The 27,384-nt window shown below is 32.6% G+C and overlaps 1 protein-coding gene across 1 annotated transcript; it reads left to right on the forward strand.

Moving 5' to 3' along the window:
- Positions 1-7,963: 7,963 nt before the first annotated feature.
- On the forward strand, positions 7,964-16,158 carry LOC105637903 (medium-chain-alcohol O-fatty-acyltransferase). The gene is made up of 7 exons (XM_012221575.4): positions 7,964-8,267; positions 9,794-10,369; positions 11,403-11,469; positions 11,554-11,648; positions 13,500-13,706; positions 15,171-15,308; positions 15,776-16,158. Exons 1-7 carry the CDS (start codon positions 8,019-8,021, stop codon positions 15,947-15,949), a joined length of 1,506 nt encoding a protein of 501 aa, XP_012076965.1. The 5' UTR covers positions 7,964-8,018; the 3' UTR covers positions 15,950-16,158.
- The last annotated feature ends 11,226 nt before the right edge of the window (positions 16,159-27,384 follow it).

The raw sequence follows: 27,384 nt of genomic DNA on the forward strand, positions 1-27,384 counted from the left end.
TCGAGGTAATTGAAAAACTTCCTCCTCCTAACTCAGTGAAAGGGATAAGGTGTTTTCTTGGTCATGCAGGGTTCTACAGAAGGTTTATCAAAGATTTCTCGAAAATGACAAAACCTCTTTGTAATTTATTAGCTAAAGATGTACCTTTTAATTTTAACAAAGAGTGTTTAGATGCTTTCAACAGGTTAAAGAGGGAGTTGATCTCAGCACCTATCATCACTACACCAGATTGGACTCTTCCTTTTGAACTCATGTGTGATGCTAGTGATCATGCTGTTGGAGCCGTTCTTGGGCAAAGAAAGGAAAAGAAGTTGCACGTTATCTATTATGATAGTTGCACATTGAATGATGCGCAATTGAATTATACAACTACTGAAAAAGAATTGTTAGCTATTATTTTTGCTTTTGACAAATTCAAGGCCTATTTAATTGGAGCCAAAATAATAGTTTACACAGATCACTCAGCTATCAAATATTTGCTAGAAAAGAAAGATGCTAAACCGAGACTAATTTGTTGGGTTCTCTTATTGCAGGAATTTGATCTGGAAATTCGCGACAAAAAGGGAACCGAGAATCTTATAGCTGACCACCTTTCCAGGTTAGAGTTGGGGGAAGAGGATACAAACAGCTGCAAATCAATGAAAGCTTTCCCCATGAGCAGCTTTTGCTAATGGCAAATACTCAAGCCCCCTGGTATGCTGATATAGTTAACTATCTTATTTGCAAAATCACTCCTCCCAACTTTTCTTATCAATAAAAGAAAAAATTCTTCCATGATATCAAATACTACTATTGGGAGGAGCCCTTTTTGTTCAAATATTGCAGTGATCAGCTATTCGGCGGTGTATACCGAAAGTTGAAATGGAAAGTGTCCTTAAATTCTGCCATTCAATGGAATATGTAGGGCATTTTGGAGCAAACAAAACAGCAGCACTTATATTGGAAAGTGGTTTGTATTGGCCTAATCTATTTAAAGATGCTTTTAACTATGTTCGTCTTTGTGATCGTTGTCAAAGGTTAGGTAACATTTCGAAAAGACATGAGATGCCCTTGAATAGCATTCTTGAAGTCGAAATCTTCGATGTTTGGGGTCTGGACTTCATGGGACCTTTTCCATCATCATACTCAAACCAATACATCCTAGTGGCGGTGGACTATGTGTCAAAATGGGCAGAAGCTGTTGCCCTTCCCAATAATGATGCTAAAAGTGTGATGAGCTTCATCAAGAAATATATTTTCACACGACATGGTACTCCAAGAGCAATAATCATAGATGGAGGTAAGCACTTCTGTAACAAGTACCTTGACTCTCTACTTTCCAGATATGGTGTTACTCACCGTGTAGGTACCCCATATCACCTTCAAACGAGTGGGCAAGTAGAAGTCACAAACCGGGAAATTAAAAAGATTTTGGAGACAACAGTTGGCCAATTAAGGAAGGACTGGTCCAAGAAGCTCGATGATGCTCTTTGGGCCTATAGAACTGCATCCAAAACACCAATTGGCATGTCACTATATCGAATGGTATACGGTAAGGCTTGTCACCTCCCTGTCGAGCTTGAGCACAAGGCATATTGGGCAATCCAATTCCTCAACTTTGATACTAAGGAAGCTGGTCAAAAGAGGATGCTTCAATTAAACATGATGGATGAAACGAGGCTCCACGCTTATGAAAATGCTAAAATCTATAAAGATCGCACAAAACAGTGGCATGATAAGCGTATCATCCTGCGAAATCTAAGGGTGGGCCAACAGGTACTACTCTACAACTCTAGACTCTGCCTTTTCCTAGGAAAATTGCGCTCAAGATGGTCCGGCCCATTCACGATTAAAGAAATTTTCCCGCATGGAGCAGTTGAGATAATGGATGGTAACCGAAGTTTCAAGGTTAACGCTCACCGTTTAAAGGTTTACCACGGTGGAAATTTTGATCCCGTTAAAATCGCTATCAGTCTTGATTAGCTTGGATCAGGTTCAGTACGTCGAACTTAAGGACGTTAAACAAAAGTGCTTATGGGAGACAACCCATTTTGATTATTTTGTTTCATGTGTTTATTTTTATTTTATTCAAATTACAGGAATAATAAAGAATTCAAAAGGGAGCATGCCCTAGGTATGTCAATTAAGTTTTTAATTCAAAGAAAAATTGAAAAATGAGAAACAGAGGGCCGCACGCCCTGGACCGTGCCATGCAGCACGCCCGTGCCACATAGTACGCCCAATGCAAAATCATTGGCACGCCCGTGCGAGGTAAGTAATTTTCAATGTGCAGGAAAAATGCGCGCACGCCCTGAACCGTGCCATACAGCACGGCCGTGCCTATCGTCACTAGGACTTCTAGAGGCTTGCACGCCTCCAGCCGTGTAGCTCCGCACGCCCGTGCCAGGTAAGTTAAGCTTTATCCTGCAGGAGAGATGCGCACGCCCCAGGCCGTGCCAAGGCGCACGCCCGTGCCCGCTTGCATCAGGACTTCCAGAGGCTTGCACGCCTCAGCCCGTGCCATCCCGCATGCCCGTGCGAGCTATCAACTAGACTTCCAGGAGCAAACACGGTCCAGACCGTGTTGAACCGAACGATCGTGCGCGCTATTCTATTTAAATAGCACGCCCTAATTCAACTTAGCACGCCCTAGCCGCCATCGCCCTTTCTCTCCATTTTCTCTCATTTTCTCTCCTTTCTCTATCATTTTCTTCACTATTTTTCATAATAATGCCTCCCAGGTACAAACGTAGCCGACCTGCTTCATCTGTAGCCGTTGGACGTCGCTCATCTCGGTCTTCCACTGTATCTCCACCATCTGACAGTCCACCATTGCCTCCATTCGAGACGAGCTCTCCCGAGCAACTAGACAGGTATCACAGACTCTCCTCACGCCCTATTTTGCCGAATAAATTTATCGATGAGGATGCTTTGTCAATAGTTGGACTTCGGGATAATGTAATAGAGCCATTGAGGCAAGTAGGGTGGGGCAATTTTATTGAAATGAAAGATCCGGTGTATGCCCCTCTGACATTAGAATTTTTAAGTTCCTATTCCTCCACTATTAGATTCCCAACTGGATGTATTCAGGATTTCATTCGATTTAGATTACTTAGGAGAGATTTTGAACTGACGATAAATGAAGTTAGTCACATTTTCGGTTTCCCCATCGAAAATGCGATTACACAAATCCCTGCAGATTCTTTTGATTCAGATAGGTGGCATGAATTGACAGGTGAAGACCGTTATAATCCTAGGGTCTCTAAAGCATCGAAATTGAAAAGCCCTGCTTTGAGGTATCTTCATAAATTTCTAGTTAGTACCATTTTTGGTAGAAGTGAGAGTGATGGTGTTTTAGGTCGAAATGAGCTCTATTTTTTATGGGCCATTAACCACAGAGTTTTGCTAAATGTGGGTTATTGGCTATGCCAAAAATGGGCTCGAGTTGCCAAGGCAGACAAGGGGGCCATCATGATAGGTAGTTTTGTCACACGCATTGTTGAGGGTGTGAAACCCAACTGGACCTATTTATGACAGTCTTGGTGGAGGCAGAGGTACCAGGTTAGATATCGATATGATTATCCATATGAGGATAGTGGAAAAGGCCGGCGAATCTTATCGTTTAGTGGGCGCTCCAGTAAACCGTTCTAATCATGAGGCACCTTAGGATGCCGGTGGCGCTAACACAGAGGAGGATATTCCACCTCCTTTCCCTGGTTTAGTTTTGGTGCAGGTACCTCCGGAGCTAGGCCTTCATTTCAGGGCACTTCCACCGTGTCCAATGATGAGGTGCTTGCCCGAATGCTCTCTTGCATGGATGTGTTCGACACTCGACTTACTGGCGTGGAGTCCATGATTGCTGATCGTTTCCAGTTGCTTGAGATCACGCAGGGCAGCATCGACTCTAGCCTTGACACTATACAGGGTCAACTTCAGACTATTCTTCACTTGCTTCAGCCTCCTCCACCTCCACCACCAGAGGCCTGATATTTTTCATATCGTTTTGGTTATTCTCTCTTATTTTTCTATGTGTCGAACATTTCACATTGGTTTTGTTTGAATACTTTAGATTTCAGTTAGTTGCAGTTACATCTTTGGGCTTTTAATTGCTTTTCAATTTCAATATTTTGGTTATCTTTTTAGTATGTTTCTTCCATCATAGCTTGGATGAACTTCGCCACCCGGCTACCTTATATTGTCTCACATCAACGATGGTACTTTTCTCCACTTCCTATTCTTTATTAAAACTTTCATAATTCCATAAGTTTGGGGAATTGCATCTAGCTCATTGAGGATAATGTGCTCAATTAAGTTGGGGGGAAGACGTTTTATCTAAACTATAAAATTAATTATAATAAATTTTTGTTTTATTTTGTTTTAATAAAATAAATATGGAATAATTATGATCAAATTTAAAATTTATCTTAAATTCATTAACCATTGAATAAATTAATTGTGTTTCCAAAGTTAATTGCTTTTAACCAAATTTATATTTTTAACATACTTCTTTGATTTAACCATTTGTTTCTAAAGTTATAAACAGCAACCGTTGTTTAGAAAATTTTGAATCCTAACTTGAATAAAAAGACAAGGGACACTAAAGCCATATTACATGTATGTTTTAAATCAATAAAGGATGAAGGTATTATGAGAGAAAAAGCAAGATTGAAGGAATAACGGAAATCCGTTCTAAACAAAGTGGTATGGAGCATAAAATGCAACTACTTATTGCTTATATTCCTATATATATATATATATATATATATATATATATATATATATATATATATATATATATATATATATAAGTGGTATGGAGCATAAAATACAACCACAAAAGAGGCAAAAGGTGAGAAATGGTATGGACCATAAAATGCAACCAATTTATGTGATAGAAATAGGTTACCTAAAAATACCTTGAGATGAGAAATATTATATATATGCTAAATTTGTCCTAAGTACTTACTATTCTAAAGGAGACAAAAGTTTTCTTAACTCATGTTTAATAAAAAGAATATGTTCTATTAATTTGAATTTTGGCTAGAAATAATTGACATAGGAAATATATAATTTACTCTTATGTTAATAATTGGATATTTATTAAATTTGAGATTAATTATTCCAGACTATTTTGAGCTAGCAGTTTAGTTTTATTTGCTTGAGAACAAGCAATAGTTTAAGTTTGGGGAATTTTGATAGTGTTAATTTTTATAGTATTTTTATTATAATTTTCACTAAGATTTCTAGCATTTTTAATTTATCTAAATTAGTTTTAATGTAATATTGTTATGTTTTCACTTAAAAGCTTCCTTGAAACACAACTCATTTGATTTTGCAAGAAAAGGACAAAAATAAGGCTTAACATAGTTAGCACGCTTCAGCCCGTGCTAAGGCGCACGACCGTGCCAAACACAAGGCAAATCAAAGTAAAGAGCCAGAGGCGCGCACGCCCCAGCCCATGTTAAGGCGCACGCCAGTGCTCAAATGCCTCGGACTTCCAAAGAGATGCACCCCCCAGGCCGTGCTAAGGAGCACGCCTGTGCGAGCACTGGAGATAGAAACTTGGCCCGTGCAGCTGAAGCATGCCCGTGCTACACAACTTCCAGACTTCCAGAGGAGTGCATGCCCGCAGCCGTGCTAGTATGCACACCCGTGCCCTAGAACTTCCCCAGACCATGCCGCTGAAGCACGCCCGTGCTGAGAGCCCTAGACTTCCAGAGCCTAGCACGCCCCAGACCGTGCCAGGCAGCACACCCATGCCAATCAAGAAAACCTAAATTTAAGTCAAAAGTTGCCAACTAATTCCTACCATTTTCACAGGATACTTTGGATACTCTCTTCACATACCAGTCAAAGTTCAACCATATGCATTTGAAAAGCTATAATTGAGAGCAATTTATGGCTTGATTTAGAACTTTTCCACCTCACAAAGTTGGACTTTACTCATTAAAGCATAAGGCTTGTTCCCCCAAGAAGTCTATATAAAGAGGGGAAGAAGCCATTCCAAAATATCCCATCCCACATATTACACTACACTCCACTCTTTCTTTCTCTCATAGTTTTGTATATAGTTAGAAGTTAAGTATTCAAGAGTTGTGCAAAGTTTCAAGGAAGTCATCCAAGCAACTTATCACTATTTCTCATTTCTAAACTCTTAATCTTGTTATTTCTTTCATTATCCTTATTGATTATGGAATATTTATCAAGTATTGTTGAGTTTTATTTAAGTACTATGTGTAACTAAACTCTTATACTAGGGGGTTTGATGTAGCTTAATTTCTTTTCCAATTTATGCAATTAGATTTATTTTTCCTTATTCAAGTTATGATTTATTAATGAACTTAATGCTTCTAGGCAGAATTTTTCCCTAGATTGATTTACTTCAATTATCACTATCGGAAGAAGGATCTTTGATATGAAAAGGTTAATAAAACACATGAGAATAATAACTTGATGCGGAAGCTATATGGTTTGACTCATGGGGGGTTTTATGATTTATCAACCTTAAATTGTAAATTCATAAACAACTACATAACTTAATGATTTAATTCATATTTGATTGCGCTATTGGAAGATAGGTAATTAAATGGAATTAAAATAGCTAGCAGTACATCGGAAGAGCTTGTTAGTGAATTTAGAGTTGTTTCCCCTACTTGAATAATTAAAATTGATTAATGAATTAATAAAATAAATTGGATAGAATTAAGTGAAATTAAAACCCCTAGTAGTTTCAATTCCTTGATTTCTTTCAATCAATTTTTATTTACTTGATTTTTGTTTATTTTACACTTATACAACAATTCTCTTAATTATCGTTTAAATAATAACAAGATAACACAATTTTGGTACTTGGATTACAATCCTCGTGGAAACGATATCTTACTCATTCATATATTACTTGTAGCGATTCGTACACTTGCGAAACAAGCTGTCATTTTGTATAATTATCAAAATCTAAAGATAAAATTGACCCTTAAACTAACAAATTGTACACCATATCCAACTTAATCCACCAGGCCTCCCAATTGAAAATTTTTGTCAAAATTGCGTTCTAATTTTAAATTGGTCAAAATTAGTAAACAAAATATAAAACATGCAAGACCAACACATAAGACTTGAGTTGACCATTGACCTAATTTGTTGTTTTTTGGATTACAATTAGGGGTGGCAACGATTCAAGAACCACCGATTTTGGTTACAAAAATGACGGTTCCAATTTCAAATAATATGGAACCGGAACCGAACCGAAAATTGACAGTTCCAATTCTGATTATCATCCGGTTATGATTTTGGTGCCGGTTCCTTAACGGTTACGATTCATTAACAGTTCCAAAATCGACAGTTCTCCAACTAATTTTTTTTGGTGGTTTGCATAATTTAAAAACAAAAAAAAAAAAAAATCTAACTTATGAAAGTACCTTCAACATAACTAAATATCATATAGTAGTTTATTGTTGTTAGAAGAGTTAATTTTGTGATTTTAATGAAAAATTTGAAAAAATAAAAAAATGTATTGGAACTGGCGGTTCTAATCAATTGGCAAAACTTTCAATTCCGGCCGGTTCTTAGAACCGTCTGTTCACGGTTCTAAAAAAATTAGAACCAGAATAGAACCACAACCTTCTAGTTCCAGTTCCGAATCTAGCCGATTCCAGTTCCAATTTCGATTCCAACCGGTTCCGGTTCCAAAATTGGAATATGGTCACTCCTAGTTACAATAAGTAGTGATGGCTTTTTATAACCAATTTACTAAAGAAGACTACAAAATGTATTTTTTATTGTAGCATTGTTGGTGTTGAGCGGTACCAATCTTGAATGGTTGATATTGGGCGTTGTCAATAATTCCCGTTTTGTTTTCTTCCTTTTCATTTATCATGTGCAAAATATAATTGTCCTTTCTCTCCATCTTCCATGGCAATTCGTAGACCACTAAATTCTAGCCACCATGTTTATTTTGATGTCTACATATAGTAGTGATAACTAATAAGAAGTCATCATATTCTTACTAGAGAAGCCTGTTAGGTATATAGAATTGTCTCATGGAAAATTTTTTTAGAAACAAAATGCAGGCTCTTAAGCCCGTTCGAACAAGCGTAGAAGGTAAATATCTAAAAATGACAGAAAAAGAAGAGGAACCCTTAAGTCCGTGGTCTAGTGCGTTTGTGAAATCGGAATCCGGTGTCTATGTCATCGCCATTTTAGGGTTCAAGAACAGAATAAACCCTAGTTTTTTCAAGGATAACCTGATGCATACTTTGATGAGGAATCCTCGCTTCTCTAGTTTGCAGGTATTGTTTCATTTAATTACATCCAGTTGAGCACAATTGCATGTTCGTAGATAATCTAATGTTAATTGATAAAAGTAGAGTAAATTATTCTTGCAATAAAAAACGAACCAATATTTTTTTTTTTCTCTTTTTGGTGTTGAAGTAAAATCTTACGCATTATATAAGTCTAATTATTAATTAAATAGACATTATTAGTGAATTTAAATATTGCTCCAATGGTCCGTACGGAAACGCTATTAATAATTTTTATTATTTTCTAAATTATTCTTATTGTCTTTTCTTTTTTTCTGTCTACCTAACACATAATTTGACCTTGGACTTGGCTAATTCTCTTTTAGCCTCTTGAACTTTGCAAGACTTAATTATAACTATGTTTTTCTATATTTCAATAATAATTATGTCTTTCGCCATAATTAAATAACTTTGTGGTGTTCAATCATGACAATATTTTCACATCTCATTTTAATAAGAGGCATAGTTAATACTGAAATGTTTATGATTGAACTCCAATAAAGATCAGGAGACTACAAGGAGAATCGGCTAAAATTTAAAAATGTTCATTTTCTTTACATATTGATTTAGCATAAAAAAATAGTATTTCCTTATTGTAACGAAAAATGTTTAAGATAGCTTATTCGATAAGAAATTCCGCAACTTCATACATACACGCTAAATACTAGTATTAATTGGCAGTTGAAAAGAAAAAGGAGAAAAAATTGAAAAACATCACATTAAGAAACTAAAATTAATTTGGTTTTATTTTTTTTATTGATCTTTTTGATTTTTATGTTAGTTTTTATAGAAGAAATCAAATTAGGAATTTATTACATTGAAAGAAAATTGTATACAGATATGAGATACAAATGGATATGTTTCTATATTTTTATATAGAAAGTCTAATAAAAAAACCAATTATACATAGAATAAAAAACACAATCTTGATTTGAAGTATTTGATCGAGTTGAGAGAATATATGTGTCATAGGCAATCGCTTGCTCCACTTCATGGTCTTTCTATAAGTTCAATCTGATCACTTTCAAATTTCTTTCTTCTATTAGAAATGAGATCTCAACTTCTTACTACGTAAGAGTCCAAATAATAGAATATCCTAGACAAAATCAATATAACGGTGACAACAATAACTCAAATTTAGATCTGAGAATAAAATCCTAACATATGAACAACAATAACTCAAATCTGTATCAAAAGATATAAATCTGAGGATTATTTAAAAAACAAAGAAAGAAAAAAGGGAAAGGAGTAACCACTCGTGAGAGCTCATCAGTGACCGCCCGTGGAGGAAGAAAATAGAGCTTTTTTCGATTTTTATGTTAATTATCTTTTTAGCAATTAGCTAATGTTCGTTTCCTTTTTAATTTATGGTTATATGTTAAGTATTATATTTCATGACAAAAACATGCGGTAGCATAATAGGCCACATTGAGATTGATGTAACTGTATCAAATACAAGGTATACATATGTATAAGATTTATCTTTATGAAATTTTAATTGGAAATAAATTCAGGTTATTGATGACAAAGACGGGAAGGTGAAATGGATAAGAACAAGTGTGAATGTGGAAGACCATGTGATAGTCCCACAGCTCAATCAAGAAATGGGGTTATCACCACATGCATTCTTGGAAGATTACATCTCTAATTTAAGCAAAACAAATTTAGATATTTCAAAGCCTTTATGGGATTTTCATATCCTAAATCTTAAAACTGATGACGCTGAATCTGTTTGCATTCTTCGCGTTCATCACGCTCTCGGAGATGGATTCTCTCTCATTTCTCTTTTACTTTCTTCAACTCATAAAGTTTCTGATCCAGAGGCATTTCCATCCTTTCCAATGAAGAAGAAGAAGGAGAAATATGAAGAGCAGAATAATTTGAGTTACTTTGCCAAGTGTTGGTTGATTTTTAGATTTTACTGGAATAGTATGGTTGACGTTATAATGTTGATTGCAACATTATTTTTCTTCAAGGATTCGAAAACACCTATTACGAATTCTACTTGTCGTGGATCTTTTGGCAGACGGATTGTTTACAAAATTTTTAGTTTGGATGACATTAAATTGGTGAAAAATGCCACAAACACTGTAAGTGACAATTTATATCTTCCCTTATAATTATATTTAATTATACCATTATATTTACAGCTTAATTTATGAATATTTCACTTTGAGTAGTTTCAATAGGTAAGGTTAGCATTAGTTATTTGTTTAGTATATAAGCCTGTCTGTACATAGGGAATATATAAGTCTCTTACAAATATATGTATATATTAAAATGGAAAAGATTTACTTAAACCTGGTGTATAGTCTATCTTATATATCAAGCCAATTAAAAAAACTTTTTAAAATCAACTGAGAGTATTTTTAATCATAAATTGGAAAAAAAAAAAAAAGATAAAACAGTAAAACCTTTTAAAAATCCTTTTTTTCATTAATTTGGCATACGAGTGAGTGATCGCATATACCGGGCAAGTATTTATTTATTGAAACACTTACTTGCATTTAGTGTGTAGTGCACCTATGTGCTACGTCAACCCCGTAGAAACGTTTTAGGAAAAAGAGTATCATTATCCTTTTACTTGGGAAAAAAACGAATAAAATAGTAATAAATTGTGACAATCTTGTCTAGATGGCAATTAGTTATTGACTTAGTATTAGGTTTAGGCAAGTTCTCTCAGCATAAGTTTTTACTAATTTAGTACTCTATCCGTTTTACTTTAAGAACAATAAATAAGAATTTTATTTTGTTCATTTATAATTTTGAGAATATGTTGATAATTTTAAGAATTTTTTTTTTCAAATTTATTAGGTGTAATTTATTTTTATTTTCTATTTTTTATTATTACTTTCATTTATCATTACTTTAATTTTGACAATACACATAATTAAAAGTTTTTCAGTATATTAAGGCATGAAAAAATGAAATGGAATTATTACTCTAATGGTGATATTTCAATATAAGATAAAATTAGCATTGGTTTTATAGTAAATTTAAATGAAGAATTTTTTATTTTAAAGAAGCGCAATTTAAGCATTCTACTAAATATATTTCTAGAAAATCAATGTGTTCCAATTATTTTATTGATTTTTGTATTAATATTCTATTTTGGATTTATAGACCGTGAATGATGTTATCACGGCGGTATTACAAGCAAGTCTGTCTCGTTACCTCAACAGGCTATACGGTAAGGTCTCCTCCTTCCAGTAGTTTGATCACTATAAAATACTCATTTCTTTTTAATTTCTTATCCACATGTAAACGGTGACAGGTGATAACAATAGAGCAACGGAGGAGAACAACAATCTTCCAAAAAGACTCAATGTTAGGGCAGCAGTTCCTGTGGCCTTGGACTTGGGGCTTAATGTGAGTTATTCTGATATCCTATACCTAGAGGATTGCCGACAATAAGAGTTTGTTTAATTTATTTGATGAATTAGCTAAAAGTCAACAAATTCGAGTTTGTGTGTGTGATAAGGGGAAACAGAGGGATGGGGGAGCCATGGTCCCCTAGGGTCCAATAAAGTTAATGAATGCAGACAAAATTTGGTTGGTTTGAGCGGAAAAAAACTCGGTTTATTTAAGTACGACATCAAATATTGAATTAATTACGAATGAAAGAATCCCACTGAGAGTGTGATGAGAGCGAATAGGATTGGGCTACGTCCAATAGATTAGGGGCTCCTATAGTATAAACCAATATATATAAATATATTATTGACTGGGAAAGAGGTTTTATATATATATATATCATTGAGTACAAATGTCAACTTGGTACTCTATTTTCTAGACATTTTATTTTCTCCGTTTTTTATAAATTTTAGAAAATAATTACTTATATTTTTAGAAGATTTTAATTGGACGATCAATTTGCTAGTTATATATATATATATATATATACACATAAAGATAATTGTTAATTATTAAAACGTACATTTATTATGCATATCTCTTTTTCCTTTAATCAAGTTTAAATCCACAATTAAATAGAAATATACGCATTGATAATAAATCATGCTATGAAATAAAAATTAAAGTTCAGTGACAGAAAAATGACAAATGAAAATTATGTAACATTCTAAAATTAAATACAAAGCTAGGTAACCATTAATATAATTTACCCCATGCAAGACAAGAAAAAGGTTTGGTTTCTAACTTCTCATACATATGCTTAAAATTAGTGATGGTAGATTTATCTGAAACTTACTTGTTTTTGAGAGTTAGAATGACTCCATGTATATATAGGGACAAGCTCTTGTGTTTTTTGAAATCCACCTATGCTGAAGTGGTATGATATGAAAGCATATGTCACCTATTGGCTTAATTCGTCTATTCATGCTTTACTGGAAATTGCTTAATTTCCATTATTTTTATTTTGTCAGATCAGAAATACCTTCATTTCTTTGATTTATTAAAATCTGATCAATATTGAATTGGTTATAGCCTATATTTACCTTAGCGTATGATAACGTCAGTAGCCAACCCAGCTCAAACACTAGAGGGTCAAAAAATAATAGGTCACCGCCAAAGGGTCTACGGTGCCTCGAGATGAGTATGGTTCGATTTCAAATTGGAATTGAATTTAAATCAAACCGGTTAAAAGAGGTATTAAATCGTGGTCATTGGTTCTTGATTTCAGACCATAACCGAAATCGTATATTTAAGATCTAGTTTCGATTCTTTATTTAACATAAATCGAAACCAGTGGTTTTAGTTTAAAATCAGCGGTTTCAGTTTCAAACCATGAAAAATATGTTCTTAAAAAAATCTCAATTTATTTTTTTGTTATATTATAATTTTTTAAAATAAATTTTAATAAGTTTTATGAAATTGATTTAGTTGTTTTCAATAGTAATATTTATTTTTGTTATTTATTCAAGCTACAAATTTAAAAAAATAAAAATTTTGAATAAATTATCTAATCCTATATTAATTAACATTAAAAATTTTATTATTTATATTTCTATAAAAAAAAAACCTTAAACGAGTTATATTTTTTAGGCGAAAAGAGTATAAATATAGGTAAAATTAGAAAATTTTTTTTAATTACTCATTGATATTCTTAAAAACAACTTACATTTTTGTGCAAAAAAAAAAAAAAGTTATTCGAAAAATAATTTGTATTTATGGATAGAGAGGATATGTATACATTGATTGCTAAATTATGTGCAGTGATATATAATCTGTTAATACCTTGAAACTCTTGTCATTGGACAGGCTTTACGTGACAGAGTGGAGCAAAATAGTAATATGGGGAGCAATAACTTTGGTTTTGTTTTCATTCCATTAAGAATTGCAATTAAAGATGACCCACTTGATTATGTTCGTAGCGCTAAGGCTGCTATGGACCGGAAAAAGAATTCTCTGGAAGCCATTGCCTCTGCCACCATTCTCAAGCTATTGATATACTTCTTTGGCATCAAGGTACATAACCCTTTATTATAATCAGACGGATGTCATCGGTAATAGTTTCTTCAATGACTTTTAGTATTTTGATTAATTAAAATGTTAAATGCTATTTTTTATAGCATTCGGTAATATAGCGTTTAAATTAATTGTTAAAGATTAAAAAATAACGTTTTATAAAATTTTAATCCATATAATGTTTTATGAGAAGCTACTTAAACAATTACAAGCTACTTAAACAGTTAAATACTACTAAAATGATACTAAAACATTTAATTTTACCAAACAGACCTTTGACATTTGATTATAATTTAATTACTTTATAACTGCACAAAGTACTAAGTAAGTTAAAAAAATCCATTGATGAGTTAAACAATAATTGAAGAACTAAAATCTATTGATGAAAAATCTCAAGTGTTAACTGTCAGCATGCCTCTTGTACTCTTCTTTTTTTTTTTTTTTTTTTTATGTTAATTGTGCTATAATATGAAATTTTTGTTTATTTACTATACCCTAGATCAAAATTGAAAGGAAATTTTTTTCAGTTAATTAAGAAGGCAAAAGATCATATTATTTTTTAAGTGCCCATTTGTTGTAGCTGTGTGCTTTTTAATTTTTTATTTACTAAAAACAGAAAACAATTTTTATTTTTCGATTACTTATTTTTTTAAAGTTGTTCTTTTTATTCAAAATTATCTTTTCTTTTTTTTCATATGTTAAAAATTCCTCCTATTATCAAACCTTTCCTTTATTCTTTCATTAAAAATTTTAGTTAATAATAAAAATTTTAAAAATTCAAAAAGTTTGACAATAAAATAATTAAAAAAATTTCGCACTTTTATTTTAAATTTCAAATTTACAATGACTTTCCATTATTATGTATACAATCAATTTAAATAAATAAATAAATGATATTAAATTTATATAAATAGAAAAGAGGTAAAAAAAAAGTAGAGAATGTTAATAGAGATAAAATTAACACTTTTCTCTTTTGAATAAATAAACAACATCAGATTTATATAGATAGGAATGTTGGATTACAAACAGAAACGTAAACCATAATTTGAGGTTTCATGAGACTCGTTTTTCATTTTAAAAACAGCCTTCTAAAATTAAATTAAAGAAAAAAAATTAAATAATTTTAAACAAACAGGTTTTTGTTTATTTTTTAACGGAAAAAAAAAAGAAAAACAGACAGCTAAAAATCAAAATAAATGGCATCTATATTTACAATATTTTTACTTATCAATTTAAATTAATTTTTTCTTGGACTTGATTGATTAATAAATAAAATTTAAATTATTGGTTAAAAAATCAATTTAACTTTTAAATTTTAATTTGTACCAATTAAAATTTTAAATTGATATAAATTTAATTAAGTAGTCATTGATTTCATTAATGACAACTTACTATGCAACCAAAAGTAAGTACGTTAGCATTGAAAACAATATATATATATATATTCCTTCATTGTCAACACAGGGTGCAAGTTTTATGGCTCGAAAAATCCCTTCTCAAACGACAATGCTTCTATCAAATCTGCCTGGACCCACCGAAGAAATTGCTTGGTATGGTCATCCAATAAGCTTTATAGCTCCCACCGTTTATGGCGCTCCAAAAGTAAGTCTTCTCTATCAATTATTCATCTTTCAATTTGAGGCGTAATGCATGAATTTACACGATCTGTTTTGTGGTACCTTCAAGTTTATGGGAATCTAATCTATTATATGATCATACGTTCACATTTCAATAATGAATATGTCCATCACTAAAATAAAATGTAAAAGTGCAAAACTATGAATAGAATTTTGCAAAGTTATTTCATTTTGGTGAGAGTATAGTTATTGTTGAAATGTGAAAATATAAGGTCATGATAAGTCTTTGGTAAATTAAAAGGTGCCAAAGGTAAATTACATAAACTTCAGGATTAAAAGGTGCCAAAGGAGCAGATCTATGAATTTGGATTTCAATTTGAAGAATAGTTTTTATGTACTTTTATTATATCATCGAAAAAATGCAATGAGTTTTAAATGTCTTCAGAATTATAAATATTAATATTTGAAAATACTACATATAATATATCACAGGCTCTGACTATGCATTTTCAAAGCTATTTCAACAAGATGGCAATTGTTCTCTCGGTTGATGAAAGTGCAATTCCTAATCCTCACCAGTTATGTACTGATTTCGAAGAATCTTTAAAGCTCATCAAGGATGCTGCCATAGCAAGGGCAAACAACAGTGATGGGGCCATAAATTAAAGTTAAAGGGATTACAAAAATAATTAATATAAAATATAATAATTTATAATTTATAAAACTGTAAAATTTTTAGAATTACAAAAATATCATATTTGAAATTTTATTGTTAAATATGAAGAAAAAAATAAATTGTATTTGACACTTGAAGACAAGTGGTTATTAGCAGTGATTATAAATGTGTGTTTATAATATTATAATAATTTTAGCAATGCTTGAAAATTTTTTTTTCATCTTTTTACAAAAAGGAAGTTATTTTTTTAGTAGCGAATCATAATGATTGAATTAATTATTTAGTTTATTCTTCTTATTTTAACACAAATTTGTATTAATGAATTTCATTTGGCTGTATAATTGATGAGTATATCAATTTTATGGTTATTTAGTAAAAAAACAATTTAGTAAGACCGCATAAAGTTCAAATTAATTTTCAATCTTCACTAATTTCGGCGCCGATAAATCAAGTCCTAATTTCATCCCATCTCGTCTCAAAAAATAAGACAACTACTAGAAAAGATAAAATATGAAATATTACTCCTTTAACATTTGATGAAACTCTAATTAAACAACTGATAGCTACTATAATAATTAATAATTATTAAAATAATTAATTTTTCCAAAAACAGATCTTAGCACTTGACCAAACTCGCACAAATTCAACTTGGTTTACATTAAATTAACTTCTCACTTAATGAAACTGTTCAGCTTTGGTTAATCAAAACATAATTTGGTTAATCAGTATATGATAAGAGGAGCATACTCGTGTGTAGGTTTGAGAGCATGGAGGGGATGCTTATAAGTACTCAAATGCTTAAATTGATGGGAGCGGGTATAAAGCGGAAACAACCCTTATCGAAACCATATGAGGCAAACTAAAAACATTATCGAACAAATCAATAAACTGACCTCTTGAAGCGCAGAATCGCTCACCGGTCTTCTTTCCAGAGATCTTGGAGTCACCCACGATCTTCTGCAGTAATCCCTAACTATCTCTCTTTTGGAACTCTCTGAGTGGCAGAGAATAGAATAACGTGCGTCTATATATTCTTAGGGTTTTCCAATCTTATATTAAAAAACCTCTCTTCGATAGGAAGATATTTTTTAATATAAAATAAATTAAATAAAAAATTATTTAATTAAAATAAAATCAATTATTTTAAAACTAAATAATTTATCTATTATTTAATACACCCTTAACTTTCCAAATAATTAGGGCACTACAGGGACCGCAGGAATAAAATAAATCAGGCTACTAATTATAATAAGAACCTATGTAGACCAACATATTCTTATTATAATTAATCATGAATTATTCCACTAAAAACTCATGACTGAACTCCTTATTTATTTTACTATTCCACAACATAATAAAATAATGTTCCCCATGTTAAGATTACAGATGCTGTCATTTAAATAACTTACTGACAATTTATTTAAATCACAATATAACTTTAAGATTGTCGCTCAACTTATTTCATGTGTCGGATTCAATATCCACCTGCAGGGTTTACACTATGAAACCTTATAAGCTTACTTAAAGTGCATCATCAATCTCTAAACCGAGACATGGATTCTATCATTAATTAATATTTCACAAACACAAAAAATCTTTGCCCAATTCACCGAGAATATTATTCCAATAATGAAACTCACCCTTTAATGAATCAAATCACAAGACAATCAATGTTTGCTCATATTAAAATAAATCAAGATTAAGAACAATAAACATTATTTCTAATGTCCTAGAGAATATGTTTAACAGTCAGTACTAAACATCCATTCTCTACTTGGTCCAATTAAATACATACAAAATGTACTAATCACAATTATTATTCATATGCTAATAACATTTATTTAATGCAAATTTCCAATTAAATACAAAGAAATAATTGTCAATAGAAAATCATTCATAGCTATACTATTAATTATGCATGGTTAATAGTATATCTCTATCAATCTCCCACTTAGACTTATAACCATGCATCTATAACTTTAACTCCCATTCCTTCTACATGACTGTCAAAAGTCTTTGCTGGTAAGCTTTTTGTAAAAGGATCTGCCAGGTTGTTTTCCGATGCAATCTTTGTCACTATCACATCTCCCCTTTGAACTATGTCTCGTATCAAATGATACTTCCTCTCAATGTGTTTTGCCCTTTTATGGCTCCGTGGCTCCTTCGAGTTTGCAACTGCCCCACTATTATCACAATAAAGTGTAATAGGCAATTGCACTGAAGAAACTACGCCTAGATCCATAAGGAAGTTCCTAAGCCATACAGCTTCCTTTGCAGCTTCAGAAGCTGCCACATATTCAGCTTCCATGGTGGAGTCAGCAACACAAGTTTGCTTAATACTCCTCCAACTTATGGCTCCACCTCCCAAGACAAAAACATTACCAGAGGTTGACTTCCGAGAGTCCTTATCAGTCTGAAAATCCGAATCTGTATACCCAATGGGTACAAGATCGTCAGATTGATAAACTAACATATAATCCCTAGTCCTTTTCAAGTACTTGATTATATGCTTGACTGCAGTCCAGTGTTCTCGCCCAGGATTAGATTGAAATCTGCTAACCATGCCAACAGCAAAACAGATATCAGGTCTGGTACACAACATTGCATACATAAGGCTTCCAACTGCAGAAGCATATGGAACTGCCTTCATGTTCTCTATCTCCTCAGGTGTCTTAGGACATTGGTCCTTAGATAGAGTGATTCCATGTCTAAAGGGAAGAAAACCCTTCTTGGAATCCTGCATGCTGAAACGAGCAAGAATGGTATCAATATAAAGTGCTTGAGATAAGCCAATCATCCTTTTCTTGCGATCTCGCATAAGCTTAATCCCAAGAATATGAGCAGCCTCTCCCAAATCCTTCATATCAAAACGTTGGGATAGCCAATCTTTGACAGAATTCAACATACCTACACAATTCCCTATAAGCAGAATATCATCCACATATAGTACCAGAAAAACAACCTTACTACCATTCCATTTCTTATACACACAAGACTCATCATGACACTGATCAAAGCCAAAACTTTTGATCGCCTGGTCAAAACAAGTATTCCATGACCTAGATGCTTGTTTAAGCCCATAAATGGACCTATTCAATTTGCAAAGCAAATTTTCTTATCCATTGTTTATGAAACCTTCTGGTTGCTTCATATAGATGCATTCATCAAGACTTCCATTTAGGAAAGCTGTCTTGACATCCATTTGCCAAATCTCATAATCATAATGAGCTGCAATGGATAGAAGAGTTCTAATAGACTTTAGCATGGCTACCGGCGAAAAAGTTTCCTCATAATCGATCCCTTCTTTTTGAGTAAACCCTTTCGCAACAAGCCTTGCCTTATAAGTTTGCACTTTACCGTCTATACCCCTCTTTTTCTTATAGATCCACTTACATCCGATGGGTTTAACCCCTTCAGGTGGTTCTACAAGTTCCCAGACTTGATTAGAGTACATGGACTCCATCTCAGATTTCATAGCTACAAGCCACTTATCAGCATCTTTATCTTGTAGTGCTTCATCGTAACAGACAGGTTCAATATTCACTTCTTCAGGGATTCTATCAAAAGCTTCTCCCAAAAGTGTATATCGAACCGGTGGTCGTCTAATTCTCCCACTACGACGAAGTACTACAGGTTCTGCAATCACACTTTCATTTTGCTGTGGCTGTAAAGCCGGCAAGTCCATGACTGGTGGGACTACATCTTGATCATGTTCTGGAACTTCAACATGTCTGTCATCACCAGGAGGCAATGAAATGTTAGAAGCCCCAACATTGTGCTCCTGTATATTTGGATCAACAGCTGCCACTTCAGTTTCTACATAACTCCCACTACTTTCAGGTGGTAGTGAAATGTTAGGTACTGAATATTCAGGCTGATGTTGATTTACTGGTCGACTAACATGTCTTCCACTACGACTAGGCAATGGAATGTCAGCTCCAACCATTGATGGTTTAGGTTGTTGTTCTAATGGAAAGGTTCTAGTTGGTATATTTTCTCCTCTCAATTCATACAAGGCTAATTGACTTTTGGGAATATGGTTTTTAATATAGTCTTCCTCAAGATAATGTGCATTGGTGCTAACAATGACCGTTTTATCTTGAGAACTATAAAATAAACCACCTTTTGTTCCTCTAGGATATCCAATAAAGAAGCATAAGTCTGTTTTTGATTCCAACTTATCTGCTTTCCCTTTCAGCACATGGGCTGGACAACCCCACATCCGAACATGTCTTAGACTTGGCTTTCGCCCAGTCCACAGTTCTGTAGGAGTTTTAGGTACTGACTTAGATGGAACCAAATTCAGAATATATGCTGCCGTTTCTATGGCATACCCCCAAAACGAAATGGGCAAATCTGAATAACTCATCATTGATCTAACCATTTCCATAAGCGTCCTATTTCTTCTTTCTGCTACACCATTCTGTTGTGGCATACCAGGTGCAGACAACTGTGAAGTAATTCCTTGTTCTGATAAATAAGTAATGAATTCCCTAGAGAGGTATTCGCCACCACGGTCAGACCGTAACGACTTGATATATTTTCCATGTCGTTTCTCCGTTTCTGCCTTGAACTCTTTGAATTTCTCAAAGCATTCAGACTTACGGCGCAACAGGTAAATGTATCCATATCTTGAGTAATCATCTGTGAAAGTCACAAAATACTCAAAACCACCCCTAGCTTGGACACTCATTGGACCACACAAATCAGAATGAATTAATTCAAGTACATCATTAGTTCTATTACCCTTTATAGGAAAAGGCCTCTTAGTCATTTTACCTTCTAAACAAGATTCACAGGTTGGTAGTGCCTCCACTTTCAATGAACTCAATGGTCCATCCTTGACCAACCTAGAAATCCTATCTAAATTAATATGACCAAGCCTTAAATGCCACAAATAAGTATGACTAAATTCAATAGGACGTTTTCTTTTCAATGGAACAATGACATCAAAGTTATTAACTTCAGAATTAGGAATTTGCAATTCAGGTGAAACTTTGAGAATAAAAAGATCATCAATCATTGAGCCAGAACATATCATTTGTTTTCTAAATTTAATAACGACAGAATCATCATAAAATTCATTAAAACAAACCGAATATCCATTCTTGCTCAAACTAGAAACTGAAATTAAATTCCTTCTAATTGAAGGTACATATAAAACATCCTTCAAAAACAAAGTTCTATTATTCTCAAAATTCAAAGAAACATTTCCTATAGCTAGAACTGCAACTTCTGTGCCATTTCCCAGAAAAATGCTTACATCTCCTTTATTTAGCTGACGAGTTACCTGAAACCCCTGCAATGAATTGCAGACATGATTAGTGGCTCCAGAATCTACACACCATTGGAGTGTAGTCAACACCGCTAAACAAGTTTCAACTATCAGCATATAAAACAGAGACATACCTTGCTTTTTCTTGGCTAACCAGGTTGGACATTGTGACTTCCAGTGCCCAGGTTGTTTGCAGTGAAAACACTTACCCTTAGGCTTTTTCACAGCAACACTTGCACTAGTAGATGCACCACTTGTTTTAGGCTTAGTCTTGTGAGCATTTTTCTTCTTCTTACCCTTGTTCTGGGCAGAAGAAGAACCTCGCTCAACATTAAGCACAACAGGTGCAGCTCCTTGCTTAATGATAGTCTCAGCAGCCACCAGCTCATTCAGCAACTTAGACAGAGTGAAATCCATCTTATTCATGTTATAGTTCAAACGAAATTGCTGAAAACTGGCTGGCAAAGTGTTCAAGATCATTTCTATCTGTGTAGCATTGTCAACCTCAGCACCAAGAACCTCCATGTCATTCAGAAGACTCATCATCTTCAAGACATGAGTTCTAACTGGAGTTCCCTCCTCCATTTTGGAAGTAAGAATCTCCCTCAGTGCATTTTGCCTTGCTGCACTAGTTTGATCTCCAAACATCTCCTTGAGATTTTCGAGCATGTCAAAAGCTGTGTCCATCTTCTGATGCTGATGTTGCAAAACATTTGACACAGAAGCCAAAATGTAACATCGCGCCATCTCATCAGCTTTAACCCATTTCTGGTAAGCTCTGGTGACCTCCTCAGAGGCACCCTCACCGGGTTTTTCAGGACAAACTTCAGTAAGCACAAACTTATACTCCTCAGCAGTAAGCAAAATGTCCAAATTCCTCTTCCAGTCAACATAGTTTGGACCCTCAAGTTTGTTTTGGGTTAAGATGTTTGCAAGGGGACTGAATGATGCCATTTCTATTTCATGCATTAAACAAAATAGCATATCAATAATAAACATTGAATAAATCAAATTGCAAATATACAACTTTGATATCACAATTCAAAAAAAATACACATTCACAACATTCATGAATAGCAACCTCGATGGGAGAATTCAACCAATCACATGTTTTGCATATTATAATTAGATAAGACCGGCACATACTACTCGATGGGAGATAACATGCCTCTTAAATTAACATTAATGTGTGAGAAAATATTACATCTAATTCATGTCACTAATTAATTTACTCAGATGGAGAGTTAAATCAATACAGACAAATTAGACTAGCTCAGTAATTATATTAAAACATGACATCTTCCGATGGGGAAGAAATGCAAATAATTACAACTAGAAAGTAATAAAAAACCACTCACAAATTAATTCATATAAGTAAAATAAATTAATTATAATCAAAATTGCAAAATAATATATTTTTAAGACAATTTTGCAAATAAAATTAACATTTTTTGGTTGAAAATGTTAAAATTTAGTGTTCTGGTCTATTTATGCAAATAAATTAAAACATTCTGGATTTATCTTGCAAAAACAGAAACATTCTGGGCCATTTCGCAAATTTCAGAACTTGTTTGGACTATTTTGCATAAAACAGAAACTATTGGGCCAAAATTGCAAAAATCGGAAAACATCTAGGCAATTTTAATAATACCAGAAACAATCAGGGTCACTTTATAATTTAAATAACTCCAGGGGGCTAAAACGGAATAACTGATACTTTCTGGGTCAAAATATAAAAAATTAAAGTTTAGGGGTTAAAATATAATAAACAGAAGATCCAGGGTCAAAAAATAAAAACTTAAAGATCAGGGGTCAAAATATAAAATTTAACCAATTGAGGGACCAGAAGGGAAATTTGGCAAGCAGCAGCTTCTTCTTCACGAAGAAGCCCTAGCCGCCGCCCCTTTTTCCCTTCAACCTGCATTAACGCTGCTGGGCCTTTTTTTTTTTTTTTTTTTTTTTTTTTCTTGCCCCTCTACTGATCTTCAAAACAAAAACAAAATTTTGTCTTTTCTTGCCCCTCTCCTGTTCATCGAAACAACACCCAAAATATATATATATATATATATATATATATATATATATATATATATATATATATGTGCTTGTTTTTTTTTTTTATATTAATTGCCCATTAAAAACTACAGTTTCAAAAAAAATTTGTATCAGGTACTGCACTTTTGTGCTGCTGTCCTTCAAAAACTCTTGAAGCTCTCTTAACCATGTACCAATCAAACAATCAAAACAGATAATAGATACACGATTGAAACATGACAAAATAGCCACCATCATACAGTTTCGTATGGCTCTGATACCAATTGATGGGAGCGGGTATAAAGCGGAAACAACCCTTATCGAAACCATATGAGGCAAACTAAAAACATTATCGAACAAATCAATAAACTGACCTCTTGAAGCGCAGAATCGCTCACCGGTCTTCTTTCCAGAGATCTTGGAGTCACCCACGATCTTCTGCAGTAATCCCTAACTATCTCTCTTTTGGAACTCTCTGAGTGGCAGAGAATAGAATAACGTGCGTCTATATATTCTTAGGGTTTTCCAATCTTATATTAAAAAACCTCTCTTCGATAGGAAGATATTTTTTAATATAAAATAAATTAAATAAAAAATTATTTAATTAAAATAAAATCAATTATTTTAAAACTAAATAATTTATCTATTATTTAATACACCCTTAACTTTCCAAATAATTAGGGCACTACAGGGACCGCAGGAATAAAATAAATCAGGCTACTAATTATAATAAGAACCTATGTAGACCAACATATTCTTATTATAATTAATCATGAATTATTCCACTAAAAACTCATGACTGAACTCCTTATTTATTTTACTATTCCACAACATAATAAAATAATGTTCCCCATGTTAAGATTACAGATGCTGTCATTTAAATAACTTACTGACAATTTATTTAAATCACAATATAACTTTAAGATTGTCGCTCAACTTATTTCATGTGTCGGATTCAATATCCACCTGCAGGGTTTACACTATGAAACCTTATAAGCTTACTTAAAGTGCATCATCAATCTCTAAACCGAGACATGGATTCTATCATTAATTAATATTTCACAAACACAAAAAATCTTTGCCCAATTCACCGAGAATATTATTCCAATAATGAAACTCACCCTTTAATGAATCAAAGCACAAGACAATCAATGTTTGCTCATATTAAAATAAATCAAGATTAAGAACAATAAACATTATTTCTAATGTCCTAGAGAATATGTTTAACAGTCAGTACTAAACATCCATTCTCTACTTGGTCCAATTAAATACATACAAAATGTACTAATCACAATTATTATTCATATGCTAATAACATTTATTTAATGCAAATTTCCAATTAAATACAAAGAAATAATTGTCAATAGAAAATCATTCATAGCTATACTATTAATTATGCATGGTTAATAGTATATCTCTATCATAAATATCAGAAAGGATGCGAGAGAGTTGTCTGAATAATTGAGGATTGATTATTTGTACTTGGATGGAGGATGTATAAGTCCTTCATATAGAGATTAAAAAGACTCGTTATTAGTGTATCATTAGAGGATAATTTTCTAAGAACTGTCAAAATGTCAATAGTCAAGATTTGGCTTTTTTGCATGGTCGGTTAAGGGAGAAGAATCTGTGTCATTCCATCTGCTCCTTAGGGATCGTATATAGTATTTTTAGTATTGAAGGTTGACATTGTATGTGTCTAAATATTAAATTTTTTTTATTTAATCCAAATAGCAAACTTGTTTCGATTAAAGTTGTTAATTAAATTAAAATTTTAATTACTTATCAAAGTAGAAATGTCTAAAAAAAAGTATAAAATATGTCTAAATCTTAAACCCTCATCCTTCTCAAATTTTCCTACATATAAAATATGTCTAAGAAGCCAAACAAATCCACTTAATAGTTTAAGAAGAGTTTGGTTTTCCCTATAATTTGTTTCGATCATGTGAAATTTGGAAAACTTAGTAGATTTGTTTGGTTTCTTAGAAATGTAGAAAGATTTGAAGGGGTAGGAATTACATTTTTCATGTTTGCAAATAATGCATAAAAGCATCGAGAAATGATCTTAAAAATACACTCCATATGTATTGAACTCTCTTACAAGGACGGATGCAAGCTTTAGGTGGAAGGGACTCTGACCCGTGGTATTTTTTTTTTCTTTAAAATTTTTAATTCAAGTTTTCTATACAATGTTTCATTAAAAAGCCCATATTTTATATTTCCCAATTTTGAATCCTAGGTCTGCCTCTGCTCTCTTGACTCCTGGTTTTGTATATACTGGATTGATCATATCATAGCAAGTCCATCTATGTCAAGTCATCTACTTGATCATGTTAGGTTACAGTGGTACCCACAATACCAGACTTGTTTATATCCATTATTTTTTTTTATAAATTATCCGTATTCAGACCCTATTACTAAAAATCGTCTAATTCGGCTCAGAGTTTAGTTACAGATAAGACTCTTCGTCCCTCCTGAATAGTCATTTTATATTTTAATAGAATAATTACTAAAATTTTACCAAACACAAACGATAATCAACTAACTGTTATGAATCATCAACTACCAGCTATAAGCAACCGTTATTAACTATCAAATGATATGAACCACTGAATCAAATGGACCTTAATTTGATATTTTTGCTTACATAAATTTTAATTTCTAAAATTTTAAAAATATATTATATTTTAATGGATGTTGCATTATTATGTTATAAAAATACTTTTCTTAAGGCATGTTATAAAATGACTTTTTTTGAAAATATGTTATAAAGTGACTTTAATCTTTCAAAATTTTTGCACTTTCATTTTATGTTATTTTGAGAATTAAAACTAATCGATTTTCAATAGAATGACATTCATAAGTTTTGAAGCTTTATACATCCGAGCATGATGGATCTTTGACTCATATTCTAGTCCATGTTATACCAAAAATAATAAATAATCCATCTGCGAGTAAGTCTCACCAACTCCAAATAGACAATAGTCTTATTTCTAAAGGGTACCGCGATACTCTTTGTAATTAAAAAAAAAAAAAAAAAATTAGAATATTTAATATTATTTTTTAATATTAATTAGAAAGACAAAATGTCAACTCTCATTTACACATCCAGTCCCACATACACAAACTTCCAACCAGAATATTTTTTCGTATATTATATACACAAACTCAGAGTAGTAATAACCAGGTATATAGAATAGCCTCATGGAAAATTTTCTTAGAAACAGAATGCAGTCTCTTAAGCCTGTCCGAACAAGCATAGAACGGGAAGATGAAAAGATAATAGAGAGAGAAGAAGAACCTCTGAGTCCATGGTCTTGTGCGTTTCACGGATCGGAATCCGGTATCTATATCATGGCCATTTTAGGAGTCAAGAACAGAATAAACCCTAGCTGTATCAAGGATAACCTGATGCATGATTTGATGAGGAATCCTCGCTTCTGTAGGTTGCAGGTAACGTTTATTAAGAACTATTTCGTATTGTTGAAATATATTATAAAGGTGTGTGCGTAGAGGAAAAAAATTTTAGAGGGTTAATATATAACAAACTATAATAAATAGAGTTTATTAAGAACTTTAAGAGAGGTCAATTGAAAAGATACATGTGTATCAAAAAGAAGTAAAAGAAAAAAAAATCAATCGACCCCTTCCTATTCTTATAACATAGATCCGCTATTGCGTGTATGGTCAAACGAAAGTTTAAATAGGAGAAACCTTTGGTCACAAGAATCAAATGGCAAAGTGGTTAAAATATAAAAGAAACTTCACTTAGCTCTTCAGTTTTTTTTTTTTTTTATTTATTGTGATTGACTTGTTTAGACCGTGTTCATTACTCTACTCATATATTAAAAGTATGAATATTTATTAAAATATGGGTATTTCTGACCATATTCTAAGAAAAAAAAAACTAAGTAAAAATTATTTTTCAAAAATTTCTATTTTTATTAGTTTGAACTATGGGTGGGGTCATAACCCGGTCTAACTAAGTATAATCATTTTTTTATTATTCTCTAAAGTTTCCTTTATTTTATGTATTAATTAACGCGAAAAAAAGATCAAAATTGCTTAGACTTGATCTACGATTTATCCATGGACCAAACAAATTAAAAAATATAT

This window comes from Jatropha curcas, chromosome 9 (genome assembly GCF_041381405.1).
Source record: "Jatropha curcas cultivar XTBG-Jc1 chromosome 9, XTBG_Jcur_1.0, whole genome shotgun sequence".
NCBI classification, from domain to species: domain Eukaryota; kingdom Viridiplantae; phylum Streptophyta; class Magnoliopsida; order Malpighiales; family Euphorbiaceae; genus Jatropha; species Jatropha curcas.